This window comes from Corylus avellana, chromosome ca7 (genome assembly GCF_901000735.1).
Source record: "Corylus avellana chromosome ca7, CavTom2PMs-1.0".
NCBI classification, from domain to species: Eukaryota; Viridiplantae; Streptophyta; class Magnoliopsida; order Fagales; family Betulaceae; genus Corylus; species Corylus avellana.
The window spans coordinates 2,826,365-2,849,376 of NC_081547.1; the positions used below are offsets into that span (position 1 = coordinate 2,826,365).

Sequence of the window (23,012 nt, forward strand, 5' to 3'; positions counted from 1 at the left end):
TAAATAACTTTCCACCTCCAACAATAATAATATAAAACGTGTCTTTCATAATAAAATATATAAATATAGAAAAAAAAAATTAGAAAGTGATCGGACCGCCCCAAATTAGGCTGAGGAGATAATTGAACCATTTTCAAGGATTTGAGTCGGTTGAGTGATGCTTTCCAATTTTAAACAAAAGTTTGAAAAGAAAAGTTATTTGTCATTTGTGTTTAGTACATCAAATTTTGGGAAATCTTTAAAAAAACTTCCTAAAATTTAATGCGTTTTGAAATTACTCTCAAAGTTAAAAATTCTCAATTAAATATGTCAAATTCAATTACCCTCAAATTTATGTTATTCCTATAATAAAAAAGAGGGATATTTTGGAAATTTTAATAAGATTTAACGAAATTTTTTAATAAAATTGGAGTAATTAAAAGAAATTGAAAGTTTAGTACTCTTAATTGTGAGTTTTTAAATTTTTGAAGGTAGTGTCAAAATGAGTTAAAGTTCATGAAAAATTTGTTAATTTTTCCTAAAATCTAAAATCTTAGAGAACTTATTGCAAATTAATACATCATCATGGATTAATTTCATATTTTCCCTTGATTTTCAAATTGAAATTTATCATATTGGTATACGATCCAAATGAATGGCTACATGGACAAGATAAGGCAAAAAAACAAGAGTTCTCAGCCATGCTTCCCAAAAATTAGCATCGAATTTTGTCCTAATTCGGACAATCATTTCGATACATGGATTTATCCATATCCAAGTGGGGCACCCAATTTTATAAGTTAGCTCATTACGAGGCTGTCCAATCCAACAACCCAGCTCCTCGAAGCGTTTCCCACAAATTCCAACGTTGTTAACACACCAAGATGACTCAGATGAGCATTACCTCTACACGGGTGTGGAACAAATCTACTTTTTTTTTTTTGTCCACCAATGAAGATTTGACACCTTATAAAGCATATCAGGATTTTCTAATTTTTATTTTTATTTTTAAAAAAGAATATACATGAAGAATGATGATAATTGCCCATCTCGGGTGGCCAGCCAGCCACCCCATGGCCACTCTATGGCTTATGGTGGCTTGTCGGCCATCTCAGATGGGTTGGAAATTGCCGCGCAGTCACCTCCACCCATCTAGGGCAATTAGCGGTGGAGATAGTTGAGTGGCCGGCCAACTACTCCTTCAATTTTTGTATTTTTTAAAAATATTTAATTTTTTAATTATTTATTCTTTTGTATATCTGGTATAATTTGATGTAGTAATGTTTTTGTTTTAAAAAAAAAAAAAATTTATTCTAATATGCTGAAGTATCACTTATCAAGCGGTGAACACAAAGGGAGTGGCTTTGTACGACTCCTCCGTATATAAGTCACTCTCAACGTGGCACGACATCGAAGAAGCCCGAAGGTGCCAAGTTTCAAGCGCTTCGAAGGTGCCAAGTGTGTGGGAGCAACGAGGAAGCGGACGTTATTGTTGTGGATGGCTCGTGAATGCACAGGCCTTTTGACGACAAAATTAACTCCAAAATTCTCTACGGAATTTTTTGTTCGGGTCTACCGCTCGGAATTGCTCGACCCACGCGCCAGATTCACACGTGTATTGTTTACACAGTCTACGTCACGTGACATTATGTTGTCATCCTGTCTATAAATACAACAGCGGTGTGCTGACTTTCACTTTTTTTTTAAAAAAAAAGGCTGAGAATGAACACATTCAATAAATATATTACAGAAAATTTGTTGCGAAATATGAATACATATTCTTTGAAAATTCTTCGCATAAGATTTTAATATATATATATTCCTAGTCTAAAAGTTTTTTATGTCTTTAACTTTGAACAAAGAAGAAGATATATATGTCAGTTTTTTAAGGTAGGACTTATTTGGGTGTTTTGATTATTGTATTTTATTTTATGTTCTAAGAACAAAAATATTAACAAACAATTCAAAATACAAAAATAATTTTTATATTTATGTTATATTATAATTTTTTTTTCAAACTAAAAACAAAAATTACCCTCCAAACACACTTAATTATCCACACATAAATACTCAATAAGAATTATGGAAATAGTATTATAATATTCAGTTTTTGTACGATCCAATTCATGACTAGATTCTTTATAATCCAAAATCCTATTGATGTCTTTAAATCCTAGTTATTATTTTTCAAATGAAACAGTAAAGATTTTATCATACCAATATTTTACTATCATTTATTTAAAAAGAAAATTTAATTTAGGGAAGAAGGCATCATTTAGTCTATGGTAATAGCAAATTTACATATTTAAAAAACAGTTGTTTCTATCAATTATTATGAAAGCTTTTGGCTACGTTGATTAACAAACAACTTAAAACATAAAACATTTTTAAAAACACAAAAATAGATTTTACCTTTGTCAATCAAATTTTTTTTTGTTTCAAACTAAAAAAAAAAAATTCCCCTAAAACTCATTAACAATTAATTATTATTATTTTTTTGTTTAGTAAACAAAATTTAAAGCCACTATTTCTAATTTTCTATTGTGTTAGATGAGATATATTTGAATTGAGAAATGTTAAAGACCCAACTATTTGACCCAACTTGGCACAACTTTGCCATTCTTTTTTAATTTTTTTTTTAAAAAAAGTCTAAAGCAATAATATTCTATGTGGTCCTTCTTTTATTTAGTATTTTTAAAAAATATAATATTTTTCTTCATAATAATGACCATTTTTTTTAAAAAAAAATGACAATTTTTGTGAAAAAAATATTTTTTTTTTTAAAAAAAAAAATACCAAATAAAAAAAGGATTACATATAATATTATTGCTTTAGACATTTTTTATTTATTTAATTTTTTTTTTTAAAAAAAAATAATAAGAAGATAAGGTTATACCCAAGTTAGACCAATTAGTTGAGTTATATCACACCTCGGTGGTGTTTGGCAAATGGGATGGCCTAAACACTGTAGTTGATGTAGATTGATGTGAAAAAAAGTAAGAATGTTTGGTATAAAAAAAAATGAAAAAGTGAAAAAAAATTTTGTTTTGTAGTGATTTTTTTATTTGAATAATAATAAAAAGTGAATGATTTGATATTAAAAGTGAAAAAGTTAAAATGTTTTGATGTTGATTTTTTTGAAAAATGGTGACAAACAGTGTTTGGGCCAATCCCATCCCCATTACCAAACAAAGCCATTTGAATTTTACGTGTCCTCTTGGAATTCTCAATCTGATTGTATGGTGAAGATTCCTTCTGATTGGGGGTTAGGGTTAAATACCTCAAACCCCCTAGGGTTTAACAACTTTATTTTTTTATTCCTGGGGTTTCACTTTTATCACAGGACCCCCCTGGGGTTTTGATAAAGACCAATTTAGTTCATCCGTTAGTTGACCGTTAAGATTACACGTGAACCAATCAGATGTTGACACATGGCACCTATTTAAATTTTTTTTTTTAAAAAAAATACATTTTTTTTGTTAATTTAAAAAAAAAAAAAATTAAATAGGTGCCACGTGTCAACATCGGATTGGTCCACGTGTCAGTCTTAACGGTCAACTAACGGATTGACTAAATTGGTCCTTTATTAAAACCTCAGGGGGTTCTGTGATAAAAGTGAAATTCCAGAAAAAAAAAAAAATAAAGTTGCTAAACTCTAGAGGAATTTAAGGTATTTAAGCCATTATATTATTCAATTGTTGCAACTTGTTAAAGTGCATAGTGTCAACTCTTGTTTAATAGTTTTGTACAATTTGTTTTTCCTTGGGAGCTGTAATAACATGCTGTCAACTTGACGAGCGGGTCACAACCAAAGGAGTTTTGTACTTTAATGCCTTTGGCTCTTTCCTCCTAAAAGTGGCATGATGGGCATAGAGAGTTCTCGTGGAGATATAATGTAAAATTTGAAATATTTTGTTTGTACCTATTTTTGTCCGCATTGTTTGTATTATTGTTTATTGAATTTAGTTTAAAACAACGGTACGATCATATATATATATATATATAATGCTATACTTATTCCCACAATTATTATTATTTTTTTTTTTAAGATCGAAAAATGCTAGAAAGCCAAACAAATGAATCAAAAAAAAATTTCAAACTAATATATATAGGTGGCTTTTAAAATCGAGAAATGCTAGAAAGCCAAACAAATTAATCTAGAAAAATTTTCAAACTGCTATATATATATATATATAGGTGGCTTTTAAAATAGAGAAATGCTAGAAAACCAAACAAATGAATTTAGAAAAATTTTCAAACCGATGTGACAAGAGTTTTTAAATTAAAAAAAAATGCAATTCTCTCTCCCTCGTCTGCCACTCACGGTTTACCACGTCAGTTTCTAAAATTTTATGAGTTAATTTGTTTTGCTCCCTAACACTTTTCTTTAAAACCATAGTTAAATATGAGATAAATCTTTATTAGATTTTGATCAAATTATACTTTTAAAAACCACTTACAAATCTTAGAAATTTTGTGTAAAGAAGTGAGTTACAACGAGTCGTAGTCGTAACAGAGTAGTAGTTTAAGGAAATGAGTTAAAGCGAATCATAGTTTAAGGGTGTAACTTGTAAGTGCAAATGAGATAATAATTTTAGAATATGTTTGAAATTGTGTTTGGAAAAAATATAATTTTTATGTCAAAAATCCTTTTTTTTTTTTTTTTTTTACAAAAGTTTTATTTTTAAATTTTTGTCAAATGTACGTTTTAGTTATTTTTAAGATTTTTGAACCCTTAAAAGTGATTTCAATGTTTTTTTACCAAACGAAATTTTTTTTTTCTTTAATATAGATTTTTCAAGTGTTAAAGACACTTCTAAGCCTCTCAAAACTTTGGAGAAAAATAAAGAAAAAAAAGTTAACAAACATGACTCTTTAGTCTTTACATGTGGTTTTGCCATTTAGAACATGTTAGACGAGGTTCAGTTTTCACCCAAAAAGCAGGTGACACACAGACAGTGGGCATATATATATAATCCTGCCTGAGCCTGGCCACCCATCTTTTGAAAAGTACAGTATTCCACCAAGTAATCCCATCAAAGCAAAGGAAAAAGGAAGAGACGGCTGAAAGAAAAATAAAATAAAGAAATTAAGCTAATATATGTGTCTCGGGAGTAATGATACAAGGAGTCCTCCTAAAGTCATTCATAAAGTGATATGCTATTTAAAATTATCATTAAATTTGTGATAATTATTATTAAATTTTAATTTGTTGGTAATTTTAAATGCCATATTGCATTTTAGATGACTTTAAGATAACTCTAGTCTTTCTTATATCATTGCTCGTGCACCAGGAAATTCTCAATCCCTTTCTAAGCATAAGCATAAGCTTCCTTTGTTAGCTAATTTCTATTCCACCTTTAAAATAAATTTTTTTTTTAAAAAAAATCATTAGTCATTTTCTTTGTTAAGTAGTCGAGTAAGGCTATGAAAAGACAGAAAAAGAGATTCTTGAGTAAGGATTCGGCCACTGCTATGCGGTAACCACCCATGGTGCATGTCCCCCTCGCTATCCCCAAATCCATCACAATCAATATCATGTTATAGTCTCCGTGCCTTCCAGGCTTCCACAAATACCCGCTAATCAGGTACATAATTCTTCTTCAGTGGCACAACTGTGCACGCATCCTTCAACGCAACCCATACGATAATTGCCATACCATGCGGGTCCATTGTTCACTAAGTTTCCTTTTTGGTTAGTATCAACACAAATAATGTTATATATATATATATATATATATATATATATATATAAGATGAGAGAAATACGTTCTAAATTAATGAAAAGCATCGTCCTAATGTACCACTGTACTACATGTTCCATGCTCTAAAAGCTGTACGTTGAAATTAACAAGAAAGTTAGGTAGTGGGTTTTTTTTTTTAAGAAAGTTAGGTAGTAGGATTAGGTAAATGTCACGAGCTATAAAATAAAGATGATAACTAACCAAATGATGCTACCAAAGCACGCCCTTTTCAAAGTCCGTCGAGAATGCGATGGAACAAGTGAGTAGAAATTCTGCCGACAAAACTATAAAACTGATTGTAACGGCCCATAATGTGCGTCCATGTGGTTGATGGGGCTGTTGGTCTCGATTGGTTTCAATGGGCTGATATTATTAGGCTGGGCCTGAATTAAACCATCTCTATTGGGCCCTTCACATGTACACTCACTTTTCCCACTTTGTTAATATGCAAACTAATCCTCTTCCAAAACGTACATGTATTTGTTCACCCAAAATAAAGGAAAAAAAAAAAGTTTAATCCTGAGGGGCAATAAGTTTTCTTACTTTGCCAATCAATCTTCGACACACTGGGCACGTCTTGTTTTCTCCATTAAAAATCCTGCAAAACATGTATTTTCTTAAAAAAATTTAATACCCCGACTTGCTCCAATCACATGTAAACACCTGTCAACAAATTGCAAAAAAATCATCTCTATGTAGGATCCATACCTTTGAGCACATACATGGCAGGTAGCGCAGTGGCCACAAGGAACAAAGAAACAATTACGTTGCTCATCGTAGCAAATTACGCATACTTTTTTATCGTACAAATCCTCCGAGGAATTACTATTGCTGCTGCTGCTGCTACTGGCGCCGCCACTGCTTGTACAATTTCCTGATTCCAAATCTCCATCACAAGTTCCATACGTGAATTGCGCCGTCTTTCCTGGCCATAACGGGCTTGTTTCGGTTGCTCCCACTTCCCCTGTGGCCCTCTCCTCGCCAAAGTTTTCAATGTACTTCATAACCATAAACATAACAACCGCCAGAAATGCTGCACCCATTGAGCAACATGATCTACTCAAATTCATGTAGCTTGGGCTGCTATTAATAATTACTTTAATATAATTAGTTTTTTTTTTTTTGATATGTTCACACAAGTGACGGGAGGAGGATTAGAACTAGTGATCTCTGTTTTATTAAACGTGGTCTCAGCCGATTAAACTACTTCTTTGAGACAATTAAATTTTATTTTAAGATCCGTTAAATCATCAATTTTCTTAAAAGCTTAATTAAGCTGATAGAAAGAAATAAATTTAATCATTTAATCATTAGTTTAAGACTCTTCCTCACGTATGACCTCAGATTTCATTTTAATAGGTAAAACTCAATATGTAGAATATTTAATTTAAATGGAGGGTAAATTTACGATCACCAATTACAAAAGCAACATGTTCTGGGATTTGAGTAACATACCTAAAGCTGCAAAATAAGCAAACAAACGACCCACAAAAGCAAGCGTGAAGCACCATTCAGCGAAATCATCCTGTAATCATTAAAGAAAAATATTCATTATCTAACGGTCAAAGCTATAACTAACATGAGGATAGAGATGAGTAGTGATTTTTAGCACACCGGTAATCACGTCAGTATTAAAATATTATTAAAATAATATTTAAATAATAAAAAATAAAATAAAATAATATTTTAACACCGACGTGCTTTCTGTTCAAGCATACCGAGTGCTAAAAATCACTACCCGGATAGAGATAGTAGTGACATACTTCGCTGGGTGTTGTTAAATTAAAGGATGGAGAACTGCTGCCCAAGTGGAGCTTTATTCTGTCCATTACGTGTACTGTGGAACACATGCTCTTGGCCCTCTCTTTCTCCGGCAGCCTTGTTTTGCTTGAAATTCAGATTATTTCTGAAATAAAAAGTATTCTAATGTAACATAAAATAAAAATGTTTTTATGTTTCGACAGTGTTATATATTTTAAATTGTTTGTTTTGAAAACAAAATACAAAAGATAAAAAACAAAACAGAGCTCTTCCAACATGAAGGCTCTTAATTTGTCTAGTTAATAATGTAGATTCACACGATATTGAGCTTCAAGCATCATGTTGCTACCCAGACCCAGTGCAAGTAAAACACAAAAATTGAGATCTAATTCACTGTCCTTTTATTTCCACTTGCCTCTACAATCCAAGCTAAAGATGTAAAACAGGGAAGAGTAGAGAGAAAATGGTTCGTTGGTTACCTCAAAAGCTGTTGGCATTTTGGAAGCTCAGTTCCGGCTCATGGATCCACGAAGAAACAACCATTTCAAGTGAAATGACAATGCTTCAACAATGGCCGACAACAGCTTCACTCTCAGAGCCTCAATGCAAAGAAGAACGGCAATGTGTTAAAAGATTGTGAATAAAGGAAGTGCGTTAATATATGAATATATGCTAGAAGAAAGAAGCAGAAGCCGAGCCGCATGTATCTGCAAAATTTGGTGGCAACCTAACAAGCCCTATTATACGTACCGTTTTGAATTTTGAAAGTAAGAAAGAAGAGAAAAATCTGACGCTGTGTACAGAGAGAGACGCGAGAAGCCATCAGGTGGGGAAAAGAATGGTAGTTGTTCTGTCCTTGTACGGGACTCAACTAACCATCCTGGGAAGTGTCTGTCGGATAACGAACAGACGCACTTGAAAGGTAGGTAGGCTTTTCTGGTACAACGCGTAGAGCCCAGCCCAATATTCTTTTGAATTCTGATATGGTGATCGAGCCCAACCCAAAATTTGATTTCGGATATGGTCGTCAATGTGATATGAAAGTTAAAGGAAGCACATTAATTAGAAAAAAAAAAAAAAAGCAAATTTATTCTCTTAAACTGATAATTGTCCAAAATGCATCGACATACCAAAGTTTAATAATAATTTTTCTTGAAAAAAAAAAAATTGTATTCAAATTTCAGAAAATTTTATCCTATCTCGTTTGCTGGGTGTTCGAGATTACTTTTAAGTGCCAGTTGTGATAGTAACATATTTGATAAAGAGTAATGCTATATACTACATTTTTATCTTATTTTGTTAACATGATATTGACAACCGATTATTGATTTTTTTTTTTTTTTAAACAAATGCTGATCTAAAGACTATTTTTTTTTTTCTTTTAGGGAAAATTAATCTGATTTTATTAATAGTGGTTAAGAGCATAAAAGCTCTAACAATCATAGAACATACAGTTCTGTAAGATCATAGTCGAAGCTAAAAAATTATACGTAAAAAAATTGAAAACATAACAGATCTTATAATGAAAAACCAATCTATGACGTCAAACATCTGCTATCCCAGCCCGATCTTCAGATTATAGAACAGATTTGCTAATGCAGACTCCTTTTGAGAGCACATGAAACCATTTCCCAGGTATGAGCAAAATATTCGCACCCAAACAATTTTCCTCTCGACTCGAAAGCCAAAAGCATTATTCACGTCCTCAGCCCAACGGCTAGGACCATAAAAGAAACACAACAACAACAACAAACAAAAAACAAAAACAAAAACCCCCACAAGCAACAATAAAGAAGCACAACATCGTAAACATCCCTTTCGAAGACATGCTTTGGCTGAAAAAAACGATTAGATCTAAGGTTGAAGACTAGATCTAAATCCATATCTACAAATTAGATCTAAAGCAACCAGCCAAAAAGGGAGACCGGTAGAGCCTACAAAGAAGACACCGAGCATTACTACCATGACAGGAGAGGAGGGAAGATCTAGATCTAGATCTTCTTAGTGTTCCAGCACTTGTAGTTATCTAAAGACTAATTAACAATGACACATCGGCAAATAAGATAAAAGTGAGATAAAAGTGTGATGTATAATATTTCTCTTTAATAAATGATTAAGCTGAAAGTTGAACAATTATTTTATGAAGAGTAATATTATATACTACATTTTTATCCCACAAATATATCCGGGCCGTACTCATTTACTTACTTCTATTATTTTATTTTTTAACGCTTAGGTGACTTAATTTAGACGGTTGATTTTTTAAGGCTTATGTGACTTAATTATTTAGACGCTTTGGATGGGCTCGCATGACGAGTCCTGTTGAGCTTGGACTAGCCTTGGGGATGAACCGCCAAGATGGGCCATTGGGCCCAGTATCAGTGGATAGAAGAACTTAATCGACAGAACGACTATAATTATATCGGTTATAATACTTTCATAAAAAAAAAAGAAAAAAAGAACTTCTTATATTCTTAATGAATATCATGAAAACTTAATGGAGAGATAAAAGCTTCCAATGTGCCTGAATCATGATATATTTCAATTGTTGCTCTCATTTGCAAAGAAGAACAACCGCCAGAAGCATGCCAAATTCCATGGGAATTGAAGCTCGCATTTATCTGCAACTGTGCCGTTTATTTTATCTGCAGGACTCAGCTTTTCAGTGGAGTTAGCAGGGAATTCCGTGATTGATCTTATGTTCTTGTCTTTTTCTTCTGAGCTAATGCTTTTGTTATTTATTCATTTTTATGTATGAGAGTCAGCTTTTCAGTGGAGTCACTGGAGTGAGCAGGGATTCTCTGAGAACTAATGCTTTACATCTTTTGCTAAAGCTAATCTTTCTGCTTTTAACAAAAGAACGGTTGTGAAAGGCTCTCTCGATTTTTCTACACTAACTGAACAGCCACAGGATCAAGGCTTTTCATGGGTACTCGATTGCTTCTCCATATAGTATTTCCATACATGAAAGTATTATATGCTCTTGAGTCCTTGCAACCTTTTTTTATTTTTATATACATATATATATGGAAGAAGGGAAAAACTTGATCATCCAAATCGAAGTTGATTTGAGCCTTTCTCATCCTAACAACAATTGTGGTAGGAAATTATAGAGGTAGGGAAATATAATGGTTAAAATATTAATTAAATGATTAAATCAATCATTTTTTATTAACTTAATTTTTTGAAATAAGTGATAATTTAATATACTATCATAATAAAAATTATGAGTTTCTCAATTATTCACCTCATGTTTTAATTATATATTTCATGTTTTGAGCCTTACTTATTAATTAAGGAGGAGTTTAAGCCTACAGATGACGGAGAGTATTAAAAATTAAAATATTAATTAAATGATTAAATCAATTATTTTTTTATTAATTTAAAATTTTAGAATAAGTAATGATTTAATTATAATTATTGGGTCTTTTGCTAAAGAGCAAAGTGGACAATAACATCCTTGACTGTAATGGTATTTGTTCACATGGTAATTAACATTAATTTCTCACTTAATTACATAAAGAATGTCCAAGATGGAGGGAACATGACAATCATTATGGTGATGCAGCCAAAGCTGGTTATTGTTGCTTAATTAGCAGCCTCGTGAGATATTTGAAACAGTTTTAATTAATTAACTAATCAAGCATCTTTAACCAAATCTTATAATATATAGTTGAATTAAAGCATTTCGGCTGGGGCTGAAAACGGTTTAACCAGATTGTGTTCAAACCTGGGGAAATCGCACACAGTTTCTAATTTATAACTTTCTTTATGACACTGCAGTTTCTTGTGAGGGGGTAATTCTAACAGGCAGTGAGACATTCAAAGCTTTTACTTTCAGAAGATTGAGTCACTTTGAGCGGCAACAGTGACAATCTAAAGCTTTGCTTTGACAGCTTTGAATCACTTTAAAGTCACATTAAGGTGACCGACCACATCTTCTTAGCGGGTGGTGTCGTAATTGAGTCACATACTTCCGGAAGATTTGACTTATTTGCCATCGTTCAGATTTAATTTTAATTTTTTTTTTATAAAAAATAAAAGAGAGTGAAATTGTTATAAACTTTGGGTAGAATTTACTTTTAAAAATCTGTTTGAAATAGGAGAGTACCCGAAAACTTATATATGCATGCATGGTTAAGAATATTAGACTTAATCTATGTGGGACACAAATATCGTAACATAAGGTCATGTTTCCGCAACCGACATTTACGGCGGCCTACTTTATCTACACTGACCCAATGATAATAATTTCTCTTTTGACGACTCCACTTACTCATCAATATTTTAGTCTAGCTCATAAGTTGCCCCATCCGTGACTCGAACTTGTGGTGTGGTGTTTAGTTCTGGTACCGAATCTTACAAACTTGGATATAACTCACCATTAGAAATTGGCTTGCAAGGAGAGGGTATCCAAGATCTTATATACACATGATTAGATTAGATTTAACTCATGCAATACAAAGATTGTAACAAAAATTAAATATAAGTGATTAAAAAATTATAACTTAGAAGCTGGAAAAGCCTAAGACCCACGTATCAATTGGATAAATATTCCTAGTTATATGCCTATTATGTGGGCAGGGACGGAGCCAGGAAGTTTTATGGGAGGGGGCCAGCCCTTTTTTTTTTTTTTTTTTTTTGGGTTCTCCAGAAATTTTTTTAATAAAAAAAATTATTTTTGTTGTTTTTTATGAGCTAAGGACTACCGTAAGGGCCAAAAAAAAGTGAGTATTTGAAAGTAAGAGCCAAAAAATAGACATTTGAAAGTAAGGACCAAAAATAAAAAAACTTAATGGGTATGGCAAAAAAAAAAGAATAGGCCAAAAGTTTTTATTGGATATGGCCAAAAAATCTAAAAATAGGGCCATTTGTTTTTTTTTTTAGAGGGCCAAATTACTAAACTTAAAACTTTACTTTACTATTATTATTTTTTTACTTATAATTTTTTTTCCTTATTTTGGGGGACCATGGCCTACCCCGGTCCCCCCCTCCCTCCGTCTATGTGTGGGCTACAAAAAAATAGTTATGGCATCCAATAGCCCAAAAAATTTTGTATCGAGTCTCTTTCTCAGATTATTATTTGATTTAACTATTGAAGGCTCACCCATTGGCTCCCAAGCCTGCATTACTCTGATTGTCTTTTTCTTGTTTTGTAGGTGTCCGTTGTTCAATCTGATTGTACAAAAATCCGCTTCAACAATAATTTGTTTATTTTTTTCTTTAAAGTAATAGAGGAAAGGGAGATTACAAGCCTCCCCTCCCCCCGAGAGTAATTAATAATTAATAATGAACTTCTTTGCAAAAAAAATTGTTGGTTAACTGTGGTTTATCTACTTGATTATCATCTGCTAAAGGAAAAGAGAAGGCTGTCCAGTATGGCAGTATGCAAAATGTGACAGAATCCTCCCATAACTCATAGTTAAATGACTATATTGTATATTAATTAAGCACATGTCGATTAAGAAGTCTCATGCAAGGATCATCGAATCTGACATTCTTTTTGACTGAAAGGGAGTCTGCCGGAAGGACAAGGAAGCAAAGGCAGAGTACTTTTTTCTCATGGTTGGGATGAAAATTGAGTTGGGATTCGAGGTTCCTTCCTTCCCCGTCAAAACAATTTCCGTCCCATCGCGATGTTTCTCTTTTTTCTCCTTTAAACGGTCGACTAGATACATGCATGGATACAAAGGTAATATGATACCTCCCTCGCCAAAAACTTTGCCGTGTATCATAGCATAAGATCACTTTGGCTCCATTTGTTGAAAAAGTGTTTTTGGTGGGACATTAATATAAAAATAGCTAGTTGTGACTATTTTATAATTTAGGTTATTCTTTTGTTAATATTTTTACTTTGAAAAAAAAAAAAAAAAGGAAAATGATTTATCAAACAAAACCATGCATATATGTTGCAAATGACACATATATATACAGTATATATATTAGCATATCAAAATTGGAGGACACGAAAGCAACTATTGCTGGCAATTAGTATATATATATATATATCTTACCTTTTTAACAAATTTAAGGCTTGAAATTTTTTTGTTGGACGGTCTGTGTCTCTGCATAAGTCATCTGAGGGCGGCTATATATAATATGATTTTGATTTTGGTAATTTGAGAGAGATTGTTATATTTGATTCTTAGATTTGTGTAAATGCATGTGTGTGCGGTACCCTAGAACTCCATTCACATAGAAAATCAACAAGTCATATAGTGAGAAGAGAGGCATATTGGGCACTGGCTACTTTTTTTGGGCTGGAGAGATAATGTGTGACACCCCAAGAATCTTATATTGGGAAGATGAATTGCCCATGTGGAGTTGGTGACTTGTAAAGGAGCTTGTAATTGTTAAGTTTCACATTAGTTCCTTATTAGCTAGTTGTGAGCTTATAAGCTTTATAAGTGATTTTAAAAAACTCAAATTATAACTTGATTAGTTCTTTGAGAGTGATAGTGTAAATGTAGATAATTCTTTCTATGGGTTATTACATAATGCACCATAAAATGGTCATGTACCATAGTTGGGGCCTTAATTAATTTATTTATTTTTTAAGGAATGGGCCATAATCATTTTCTCATAAACATGTCATTCTTTTAGATTAACCACATACACATATATATATATATACACAATATCATGTTGCACGAGCTGATCAAAGCAAAGGTAAGTATACCTCGACCGTGATTCACACAACGCAGGCGTGCTAAGCACACCAGGCAATTTTTTAATATTAAAAAAATAAAAAATAAAAAATTGGCTGCACGCCGGCGTTGTGTTTATCTTCACCCTCCCTTGCGTAGATAGAATATGTGCATAGAAAACGCATATACTATACAAAAGAAAGTAAATATATTATGGGGATGACATAGGAGTATATATATGATTTGTATATATTGATTAGCTAGGCAATTACTAGCCTTGTTTCGATCCATGCCTCAACGGGTTAATATATATATATATATATGACTGCATACAATGAAATTAAAGCTAAGCTAAAGTAAACCGGCCTTAACATAGATATGATATCAGCACAAAATCAGAGCAATCATAGCTGACATGATACTCCATGATATTAGCACACAATTAATCTGAGATCATTGTGTAAGAGATCACCAGACCACCCATGAGCCATGATTTCAACCTTTGAATCTAGGCATCCATCCAGTGAGAGACAGCTGGCGACGTATATATGTTTTCAACCTTTGAATCAGAAGACCTGAAAATAAATTAACCTAGCTAGTTATTTAATTATTATCATTTTTAAAGAAAGTTTTCGAATTGGAATAGCTTGTTATTAGGGATTCGTGTTATATATTTTCAAGTTGCTCCAACATGTTCTTCTGTAATTTTCTCTATGCTGCTTTAGGCAGAGAATTGATCAATTTACGACAAACCCATGGCTCACAGATCACGATGACCCCCACAAAATCAAAACCTGCAGTGGAATATCTTGCACGTGCGCTAAGTTCCATGCAAATAGAGCCCACAGACAGATACTACACAATAACAATCTTTTCCCTCGATTAATTATAAGAAAGCTGAAAGAAATAAAGACAAGCGGAAAAGGATACGATACATCATACATTGACTAATTAACAAACACATCCGTGACAATTACATCATCTCCACATAAGATTATCTGAACTTATTATACAGACAAACACCCAACAATTTCAAAATAACAACTGAAACAAAAGACACTTTTAAAACCTCAAATAAATTCAACAAGCCACGGATTTTTAATTTGGCTTCTATTATATATCCCAACAGATGATCTTATTCCATGCCGTCATTCGGTCAACGACGTCGTTCAGGGGTCCAATGCGGCGCAGCTGGGCTAAAATGCACCGATACCACCCTTGAGTCCAGGAGCTCCATGATGGGGGTGAAATTCACGCACCTGGGTACTTTGTATTGGTTGATCGACGCGCCCCGCGAGATTGCGTAGTCCATGAGCTCCTCAAACGTGCCGTTCTTAACCACTCTGATTTCAAGCGGTCCGATTGAGTTGTCCGCGACTCGGCCTTGTCTGTACACCGTGTTCAGCGACTCCTCCATCGCTAAGCAGCATTGGTTCAGGACATCGTCGGTGGGTGAGTTAGCCGGATCCTTCACAAGCAACTCCCAGTAAATCACGTAGTGTCCAGGGATTGATTTCGTGTCGGCGTAGCTCGTGTACTCCACCACGCTCGTGTTGAATTCCTTTATGAGCGCCGTCGCATTTTCTATCGCCTTTTGCAACTCCGCCTCGTCCGTCTTGTCCGAGTCGATGCTCAACAGCACGTTCTTTCTTCTTATGAACCGAAATTGCGGAGCCGCGTTGTAGAAACCGGTGACCTGGAGGATGTCGCCAACTCGGTACCGGTTCAGACCGGCGTAGGTGGTGATGATGAGCTCGTACTCCTTCCCAACCTCCACGTCGGCAAGGTCCACAAGCCGCGGAGGTGAGTCGCGCGATAGAGCTGGAGCGTTCGGCTCGTGTGGCAAGAACTCGAAGTAAGCCATGTTTGGCATGATGGTGTAGGTAACCTCAGAAGGCGTGGACATTGGCTTGAGATTAAGCCCAAAGTAGCACTCGGAAGAGGCATACATGGTGCAAGAAAGAGGTAGCCCAGCGCTATAATAGTCAAGCGTTGGTATGTACTGAGCCATCGCACCCGTTACAATCACGTCTAGGAATTTCGTGTTGGGCCAAATTCTCGTGATTATACCTTCCCAATTATCTTCCGAGCACTCCTTGGTGATGAACTCGGAGAGTTGTGTGTTGGGTTTGACGAGTTTGGAAATTACTTCCCGGAGAGAAGGTTCCGTGATTTTAGGGTTTAAAGTTCCGGTTGAGATGTCGTGGGCCAACTGCTGCCAGTTAAGTTGTAGGAATCGGATGGCTCTGAGTAGGCCGGAGGCAAATACGGCGCCGACTCGGAGGACCTCTTCGCGCATAATGAGGCCGCACAACATCTGCGTGTACATGCTTTGGAACGAGTCGACGCAGAGAATGGCCTCGTTTGGGCTGGTGTACACATTGTAGGGGTCGTACGGCCTGGTCTTGAAGTGTTCGCTCCTGTAGTAGCTGGTGAGCACCGGACGTGCCAGGAGGCCGCCGGGAGTCTTCGTCTCCGCCTTCACGAACAAAAAGTAGAGTCCCTTGCCTTTGTCTAAACCCGGGACGTATCTGTAAATTAAGAAATATTTTCATCATGATTAAATTTACTGATCTTCTTTTACAAGGTTAAGCTTTTGCGTGATTTAACATGGGATGTACTTACAAGTTCATCACCGGCATGAGAAGGCTGTACAATTTCTGGCGACGGTCCAACTCTTCATGAATCGTCGGCATCAATTTTCTCTCCCCAGCCGAAGTCCCCGAGCTGCAAGTTAGTTCACAAATTTGAGAAATCATCACATATATAATAATTAAACAGCCTTGTGTGAAAGAGAGATTAATATATTAATATTTCGTTCTCACCTGGTGAGGAACTCAGAAATGGGGTGAGAGGACAAGATGGGAGAGCGGTCGCCATTAGCAATACGTTGGATCTCAGGCTGAAGATCCTCGTAGGTAACCACAGGAACATTCGCCTTGAAAGTGTCGCGGTCCGTCGCCCCCTTGAGCCGGAACCGCCTGAGGTACTCGGTTTCCGCGTTCCGACTCAATATCTCAGCCAAAAGCCTCTCCTGGACGGCGTCTGTGTTCCTTGTCATCTCCTCGATGAACTCAAGCGCCTTGGCGTCCTTCTCGCAAGCTGGAGGGCCAAGAGGGGTCGAGACCTGTGATTCAATCGCCATTGTTGAAAGCTTAGCTAGAGAAAGTACACGAGGAAATCAAATTGAGACAGTGCGGTGCATAGATGGCGAAGGACCACGCCATTTTATAGGTGAAATGATTTCGAATTTAGCCAATTTTTTTTTTTTCTCTCTCACACGGCCACGTCATGTTCCACGTCATGGACCTAGCCACGTGGACGGCCGGACCATTAGTTGCTTGGAACGACGCTAACGGAGCTTTTGTTGATCATAGCGACACGCCAAAAGTTAAAAAATATTTGTCCCATAAAATGTAGCTCTCAGAGGGAACAGGTAGGGCCCAGGACACGTATGAATGGCTTTTAATTCCGACATGTGGGGCCGGTCACTTTTCTCGGTCAGTATGAGATTGCAACCTTGTTCGACTGGGACAGCGACAGGCGCCGGCCGCTTATGACCCGGTTTCAGTGACGAGAGTAGTTGGCCAAGACTCATGCAATTCTGGGTTGCGTGTGGGAGAGAAGCCAAGTTTGAATAATGGGAGCTAAGAAAACAATACTAGGGCAGAAGTTTTTGTATGGCTATAGATACCTTTCAATGCTACTACATATGATCATTAGGAATATATAATTAAGATGATCATCACTAAAAAGATGTCTGGGTGCAGCAATCACGTGGACATGAAGTTGATGTTTATTTTGGTTAGAATTTTTTTCTTGTACTTGTTCTTGATGTCTAGGCTTGTCAGTATATTTTTATATCCCGAGGGTAGGTGAACTTTAGCATTAATATTTACGTCATGACAGTTCCATTACATTTATCATTGTTTTCTTCACCATCTTTGGGGAATGATTACAATAAAATTATTTGAAAATCTGGTACGGGTGGGTTCTCATGTTTCAATGGTAATGGAATCCAAAGGAACTTTACCCATTGATTTTGATTTTTTATATATTATAAATAAAGATTGGAAGAAGAAATAGAAATCCTTTCGCTTGAAGAATTTAGAATGAAATAATCCATTAAACGTACATACAGTCTTTTAGATTTTTAGACTTAGATATGACCTGTTTGGGCTAAAGAAGACTGATCTTATGACAGCCAATTAAGCTTCGAGCTAGACACCTACCTATGCCCCATCTGATAGAGCGTTAGCAGTAATTTTTCTTAAATTTTTCTTAGGTTAAGGGAATCAAGTTACTTATTTATTTATTTATTTATTTTTATATTCAAATAAACCCTATGATGACTTTCTTTATTTTTTTTACTTGTATTATTTTAAATATTTTTTCAATTAAATGTTAGGAGAAAGAGAGAGGAAATGAAGCCATTTAAATATTCTTTCAAATGAATGATGAAAAAAAAAAAAAAGGAGAGAGAAAACATTTTTTAATAAAATAATAGTTAGGGAAGTTAGGGAAACGTTTGGTTCCCTTGGGGTTTTTTTTTTTTTTTTTTTGGTTTATAGAACACCAAGGGAGTCTTTTGTATAAAGCTTTTTAATTTCCCAACATTTAGGAAAAATAATGAGTTTTAAGAAGTCCGTTACAAGTTCTCTTAGAACATGCGTTTTCCATATTAAGTTTATATTATTTTCCTTATAGATATTTTACCATTTATGTTTGATTGTAATCAAATCATTTTGATTTGTTAATGATTTGATTATAATACTTATATTCTCTTCACCTACTACAGTTTTTTAAAAAGATACTTTTGTACTGTAAGCCAATCATTTAGAAATAAGAGCAAAATATAATTTTATTGGGTTCTTTCTTAGTGGTGGATGTAGGTGATATAATGCGGAATCACTCAAAAATCTTGTGTTATTTTCTCTCATCTTCAAATCATAATTTTATCCCAAAAACTTAAGTCGTCACGTGTGGGTCTAAACTACTTATTAATAACGGAAGCCTAAAACTTGAGATCGATGCTTAATTGAAATGAGAAGTTAATGAATTTTTTATTTTTGCTCTAATATCATATTAAATCATTATGCACTTATCCCAAAAGCTTTGAGATGATAAGAAATGATAAAACTTAACATTTAATTAATATTTAACACATTTGCTTCCATGATTTACATTTGATTCTAAATTAATTTCTTCACCATCCTGATTCCTGGCCTATGGATGAGCCAACGGTACCGGTGAACATGATAACGACAAACTAGGGCCAACTTGATCATATGTTTAAGAATGTTACTAGACTGTCGGTTCCAGTAGTAGAGACCAATATTGATTGGAAATTTGGAAGTAGTAGCTCATGCTGATCTAATCAGCTGAGAGGAAATATCGTTTTCTTCTTAACTAAAGATTGGAAGCTAGGTGAAACTAGTCTTTGAGGCCCCAAATGGGCAGTGAGTGACATATTAAGTGATGCAAAAGTCACCCATATATATGGCATTTGGCATAATTAGCTATCTTATCTGCCACCCTATGAAATATCTAAACAAGCTAGCATATATAAAAATGGCAAAAGAAAAAAATAGAAAGAGGAGAAAAAAGGAAAAGGAAAAGGAAAAGAAGAGAACTTTAAAAGAATATTTAGTTCTGCACTAGTTATATATTAAACATATAATTAAGGAACCAATAAAAGGAATATTGGAAAAACTCCTAAAAGCCTGATCATATGCTTCACCAATATTTCACACTTAATTAGGAGTGTAAATCCTAAGTTTTTGGCAGTCTGCTCCTTACCCATTCCGTGAAATATTTTAATTAAATAAAAGTGAATTGACAGAATCAGAGTTTCAGATTCTTAGTTAACATGATAGGTTGATTAAAAAAAAAAATTACCAGGTAAGTTCTTATATAATTAATTAAGAGAGATATTCTCAATTAGAAAAAAGAAAATAAGGGATATTCGCAAAGACCTAAATGGATGTTAATCGAAAAGGTATATGGATTCCACGGTAAGAAATCATGAGTTCGAGGAAGCACTAGATGAGCCCCTTAATTAATTAGGATTAAAATAAACCCAGAAGTTGGTGGTCCATTATAGTACAAAAAATCGATCAAGCCTTTCACAATCTTCTACAAGTTACTTCCGATCCTTGTACATTAATTTACTTAGCGCCTGCATCCACAAGTTGGATCAAATGGAATCTCATTATTTCCTTTTACTATGTGAAAAGAATTAATTGCTATCCATTCTAGTAGCATCTACTTTCTGAGGTAGGAAGAACAAGCTAGAACTAGCAGATTAGGCTGCTACTAAAAATGCTAATTAATTGTTGGGTTGGACTTTTATGGCCCTCTACAAAGTAGGATATAGCTATATATAGTGTATAGGCCATTAAAAGGAAATGGACATTCATATTTCATTGTTCATGAATCATGTTGCAGACATAGACAACTCATAGTATTAGGGTTTAGGGATGATATATATATTCTTCTGATAGAAAGAATAACAGAATCCTTATATAGCCGATTTCTGGTGTTAAAATCCTTTTATTTTTTGATGAAAATAAGAAATGAAATGATCAGGAAGCATGTTTAATTAATTCAATTGTGTAGTTTTTCTAGCTGCATACATCTTACATTAAATTGACAACTTATTGAACAGTAGTTTTCTTCAAATATGCAATACGATATCTATTGCTCCACTTCTTCTCTTTTTCTTCTTTCTTTTTTCTATTTGTGGCCATCCACTTATCCATTTACACAGTATTCTATGCAAATAATTAACTATTATATATTATTAGCAGATCTATTGGCAAGAAATGTCAACCAGCTACAGAATATATATATATATATATATATATATATATATATATATATATATATATATATATATATTACATGTTACTTTTTTCCTAATATTTGAACCAGCTGTGTTTACAAAGAATTTGGATTAATTAATCAGAAGACAGACATACTAGGTCTCCGTTTTTTTTTTTTTTTTAAGAATAAAAAAAAAAAAAAACTATTATCACGGGTTATGCCACCAAGGGTACTATACGCTATTTATAGAACCAAATATCATGGAAGGTGACACCCCAACAACCAGCAAAAACTAATAAGGCTAGGTAATACTCAGTGCAAAGCGTGTCTCTGACTAGTGACAGCATAATCTCTAATCGTCAACAAATTAGGTTCCCAACTCGATCTGTAAAAGTTTCGGTAAACATCGACTTGGCCTGCCTCTTGTCCTCAAATACTACAACACAAAACGGACTAAAACCTTTCAAAATTTCCAACCAATTGACATTAATCTTCTCTGCTGTCACCAGAGGAACATGGTCAAAGCGATTGACTGGAATAAATGGATTAATCTATCACTTAGTTTCAAGTTTTATGGCGTCAAGTTAATCAGTTTGAATTTGCAAGTTTAATTATAAATTAGGGGACAACTTCTTTTACAGACACATGCATGACCAAGTCTTTCATTTGAAAGTTCTCCATCCATATATTTATAACCTAGTCCAATATATATGTCTGTCGACTGTCGTGTTCTTAATTTCATATGGGCTGTACAATTTATACCTTCAGCTCTATTTTTTTTTTTTTTTTGGTGACAAATATATATGTATATATTATATATAGCAATTTCATAACCGGCCACGTGATGGAAAATTAATCAACACGCCCGAAAGAACCTTCAAAGCAAATGATCGATCACCATCTTTTGAAAGCGAACCTTCTGGCAAAAGTACATTCGAATCTTAATTATAGAGTTGAAAAAAAAAAAAAAAAAAGTCAAGAAAATGGCCGTCCTGTCCAAATTAGCTATAATCACACGTAAGTACCAAGAAAAAAGGTGCCCCTAAAACAATGTATCTCTACTCAGAGCTTGAATCTACTCTACATTTGAGTTGTGTGGTCCCTTGCTAACCACGGGCGTATATTGTGGAAACCAGTGCAAGTCCTCGACATAAATGTTGGCCCCAATTTGTCATTTCTCTAGCAGCTCATTCGTGCAAGTACTTGCGTTGTGGGCCATTTTGTACGAAGCGTATGAAGCAGCTGTGAGGTTGAAGAACATGGGGGCGTAGGCCAGTTGGAGTGGAGTCTTGGAGATGATATATCATGCATGACGCTATAATTAAATTTCTTAAAAAAAAAAGAGCTGTCTTTTCTTTAGTGCATGCTCTTCTCGTTGATCAACAAGTAACAGTCTTACGGGAACACCATTATTATATATGGTCATTATTAAGAAGGATAGAGTTAGAATTTCTTTACCCGAAGCTCAATATTGAAGGGCAAAAGCATGAATGGAAGACCAAACTAATTTCGTATATAAATTGGCGGAAAATATTCTATGTATAATAAAAGTACATGAAACAAGGGAACTTCTATATATATGTGTGTGTTGGTTTGGATAAAATCAAGCTATATCCGTATGCAATTAAGCAATTCAATAATAAAATAATAATTATGTTCACTGTAATTGATTTAGATATGATACCTTCCAATAAATTGTTTCGAACTCTTTAGTAGTTTTCGTAATTATTTAAATAAAAACCCACACTACTATATACAAGTAGTTTACATGTAATTTCTCATGCAACGAGAAGGTAGGAGTGAAAAGGTGGTTTATAAAATTCATTAACCGCCTTCGCTAATTGCCTAGGCGGTTAACCGGTTGTTAGCGTTTAGTAACTCTAATGACCATTAACTGCTTTTTTAAAAGAAAGAAAGAAAGAAAAAACGGAAAAAAAAAAAAAAAAAAACCAAAACGACGTCGTTTAATTTATTTGGTAATACAATAATATCATATATATGCTACATACGACATTGTTTTATATATATAACGGTTAACGGTTTTTGAAAAAACTTA

The 23,012-nt window shown here is 34.2% G+C and overlaps 2 protein-coding genes across 3 annotated transcripts; both read right to left on the reverse strand.

Moving 5' to 3' along the window:
* Positions 1-5,723: 5,723 nt before the first annotated feature.
* On the reverse strand, positions 5,724-8,218 carry LOC132188214 (E3 ubiquitin-protein ligase APD2-like). 2 transcript variants are annotated; one of them, XM_059602622.1, is made up of 5 exons: positions 7,964-8,216; positions 7,487-7,629; positions 7,179-7,248; positions 6,432-6,756; positions 5,726-6,321 (listed from the first exon to the last, which is right to left on the reverse strand). In XM_059602622.1, exons 2-5 carry the CDS (start codon positions 7,571-7,573, stop codon positions 6,237-6,239), a joined length of 567 nt encoding a protein of 188 aa, XP_059458605.1. In that variant the 5' UTR covers positions 7,574-7,629; positions 7,964-8,216; the 3' UTR covers positions 5,726-6,236. The 2 variants fall into 2 exon arrangements, with proteins under 2 accessions (XP_059458606.1, XP_059458605.1); XM_059602623.1 differs by lacking the exon at positions 7,487-7,629 and having other exon boundaries at positions 5,724-6,321; positions 7,964-8,218.
* A 6,789-nt stretch (positions 8,219-15,007) lies between these two features.
* Positions 15,008-17,325, reverse strand: LOC132187097 (probable indole-3-acetic acid-amido synthetase GH3.1). The gene is made up of 3 exons (XM_059601271.1): positions 16,957-17,325; positions 16,757-16,858; positions 15,008-16,662 (listed from the first exon to the last, which is right to left on the reverse strand). Exons 1-3 carry the CDS (start codon positions 17,274-17,276, stop codon positions 15,288-15,290), a joined length of 1,797 nt encoding a protein of 598 aa, XP_059457254.1. The 5' UTR covers positions 17,277-17,325; the 3' UTR covers positions 15,008-15,287.
* Between the last annotated feature and the right edge of the window lie 5,687 nt (positions 17,326-23,012).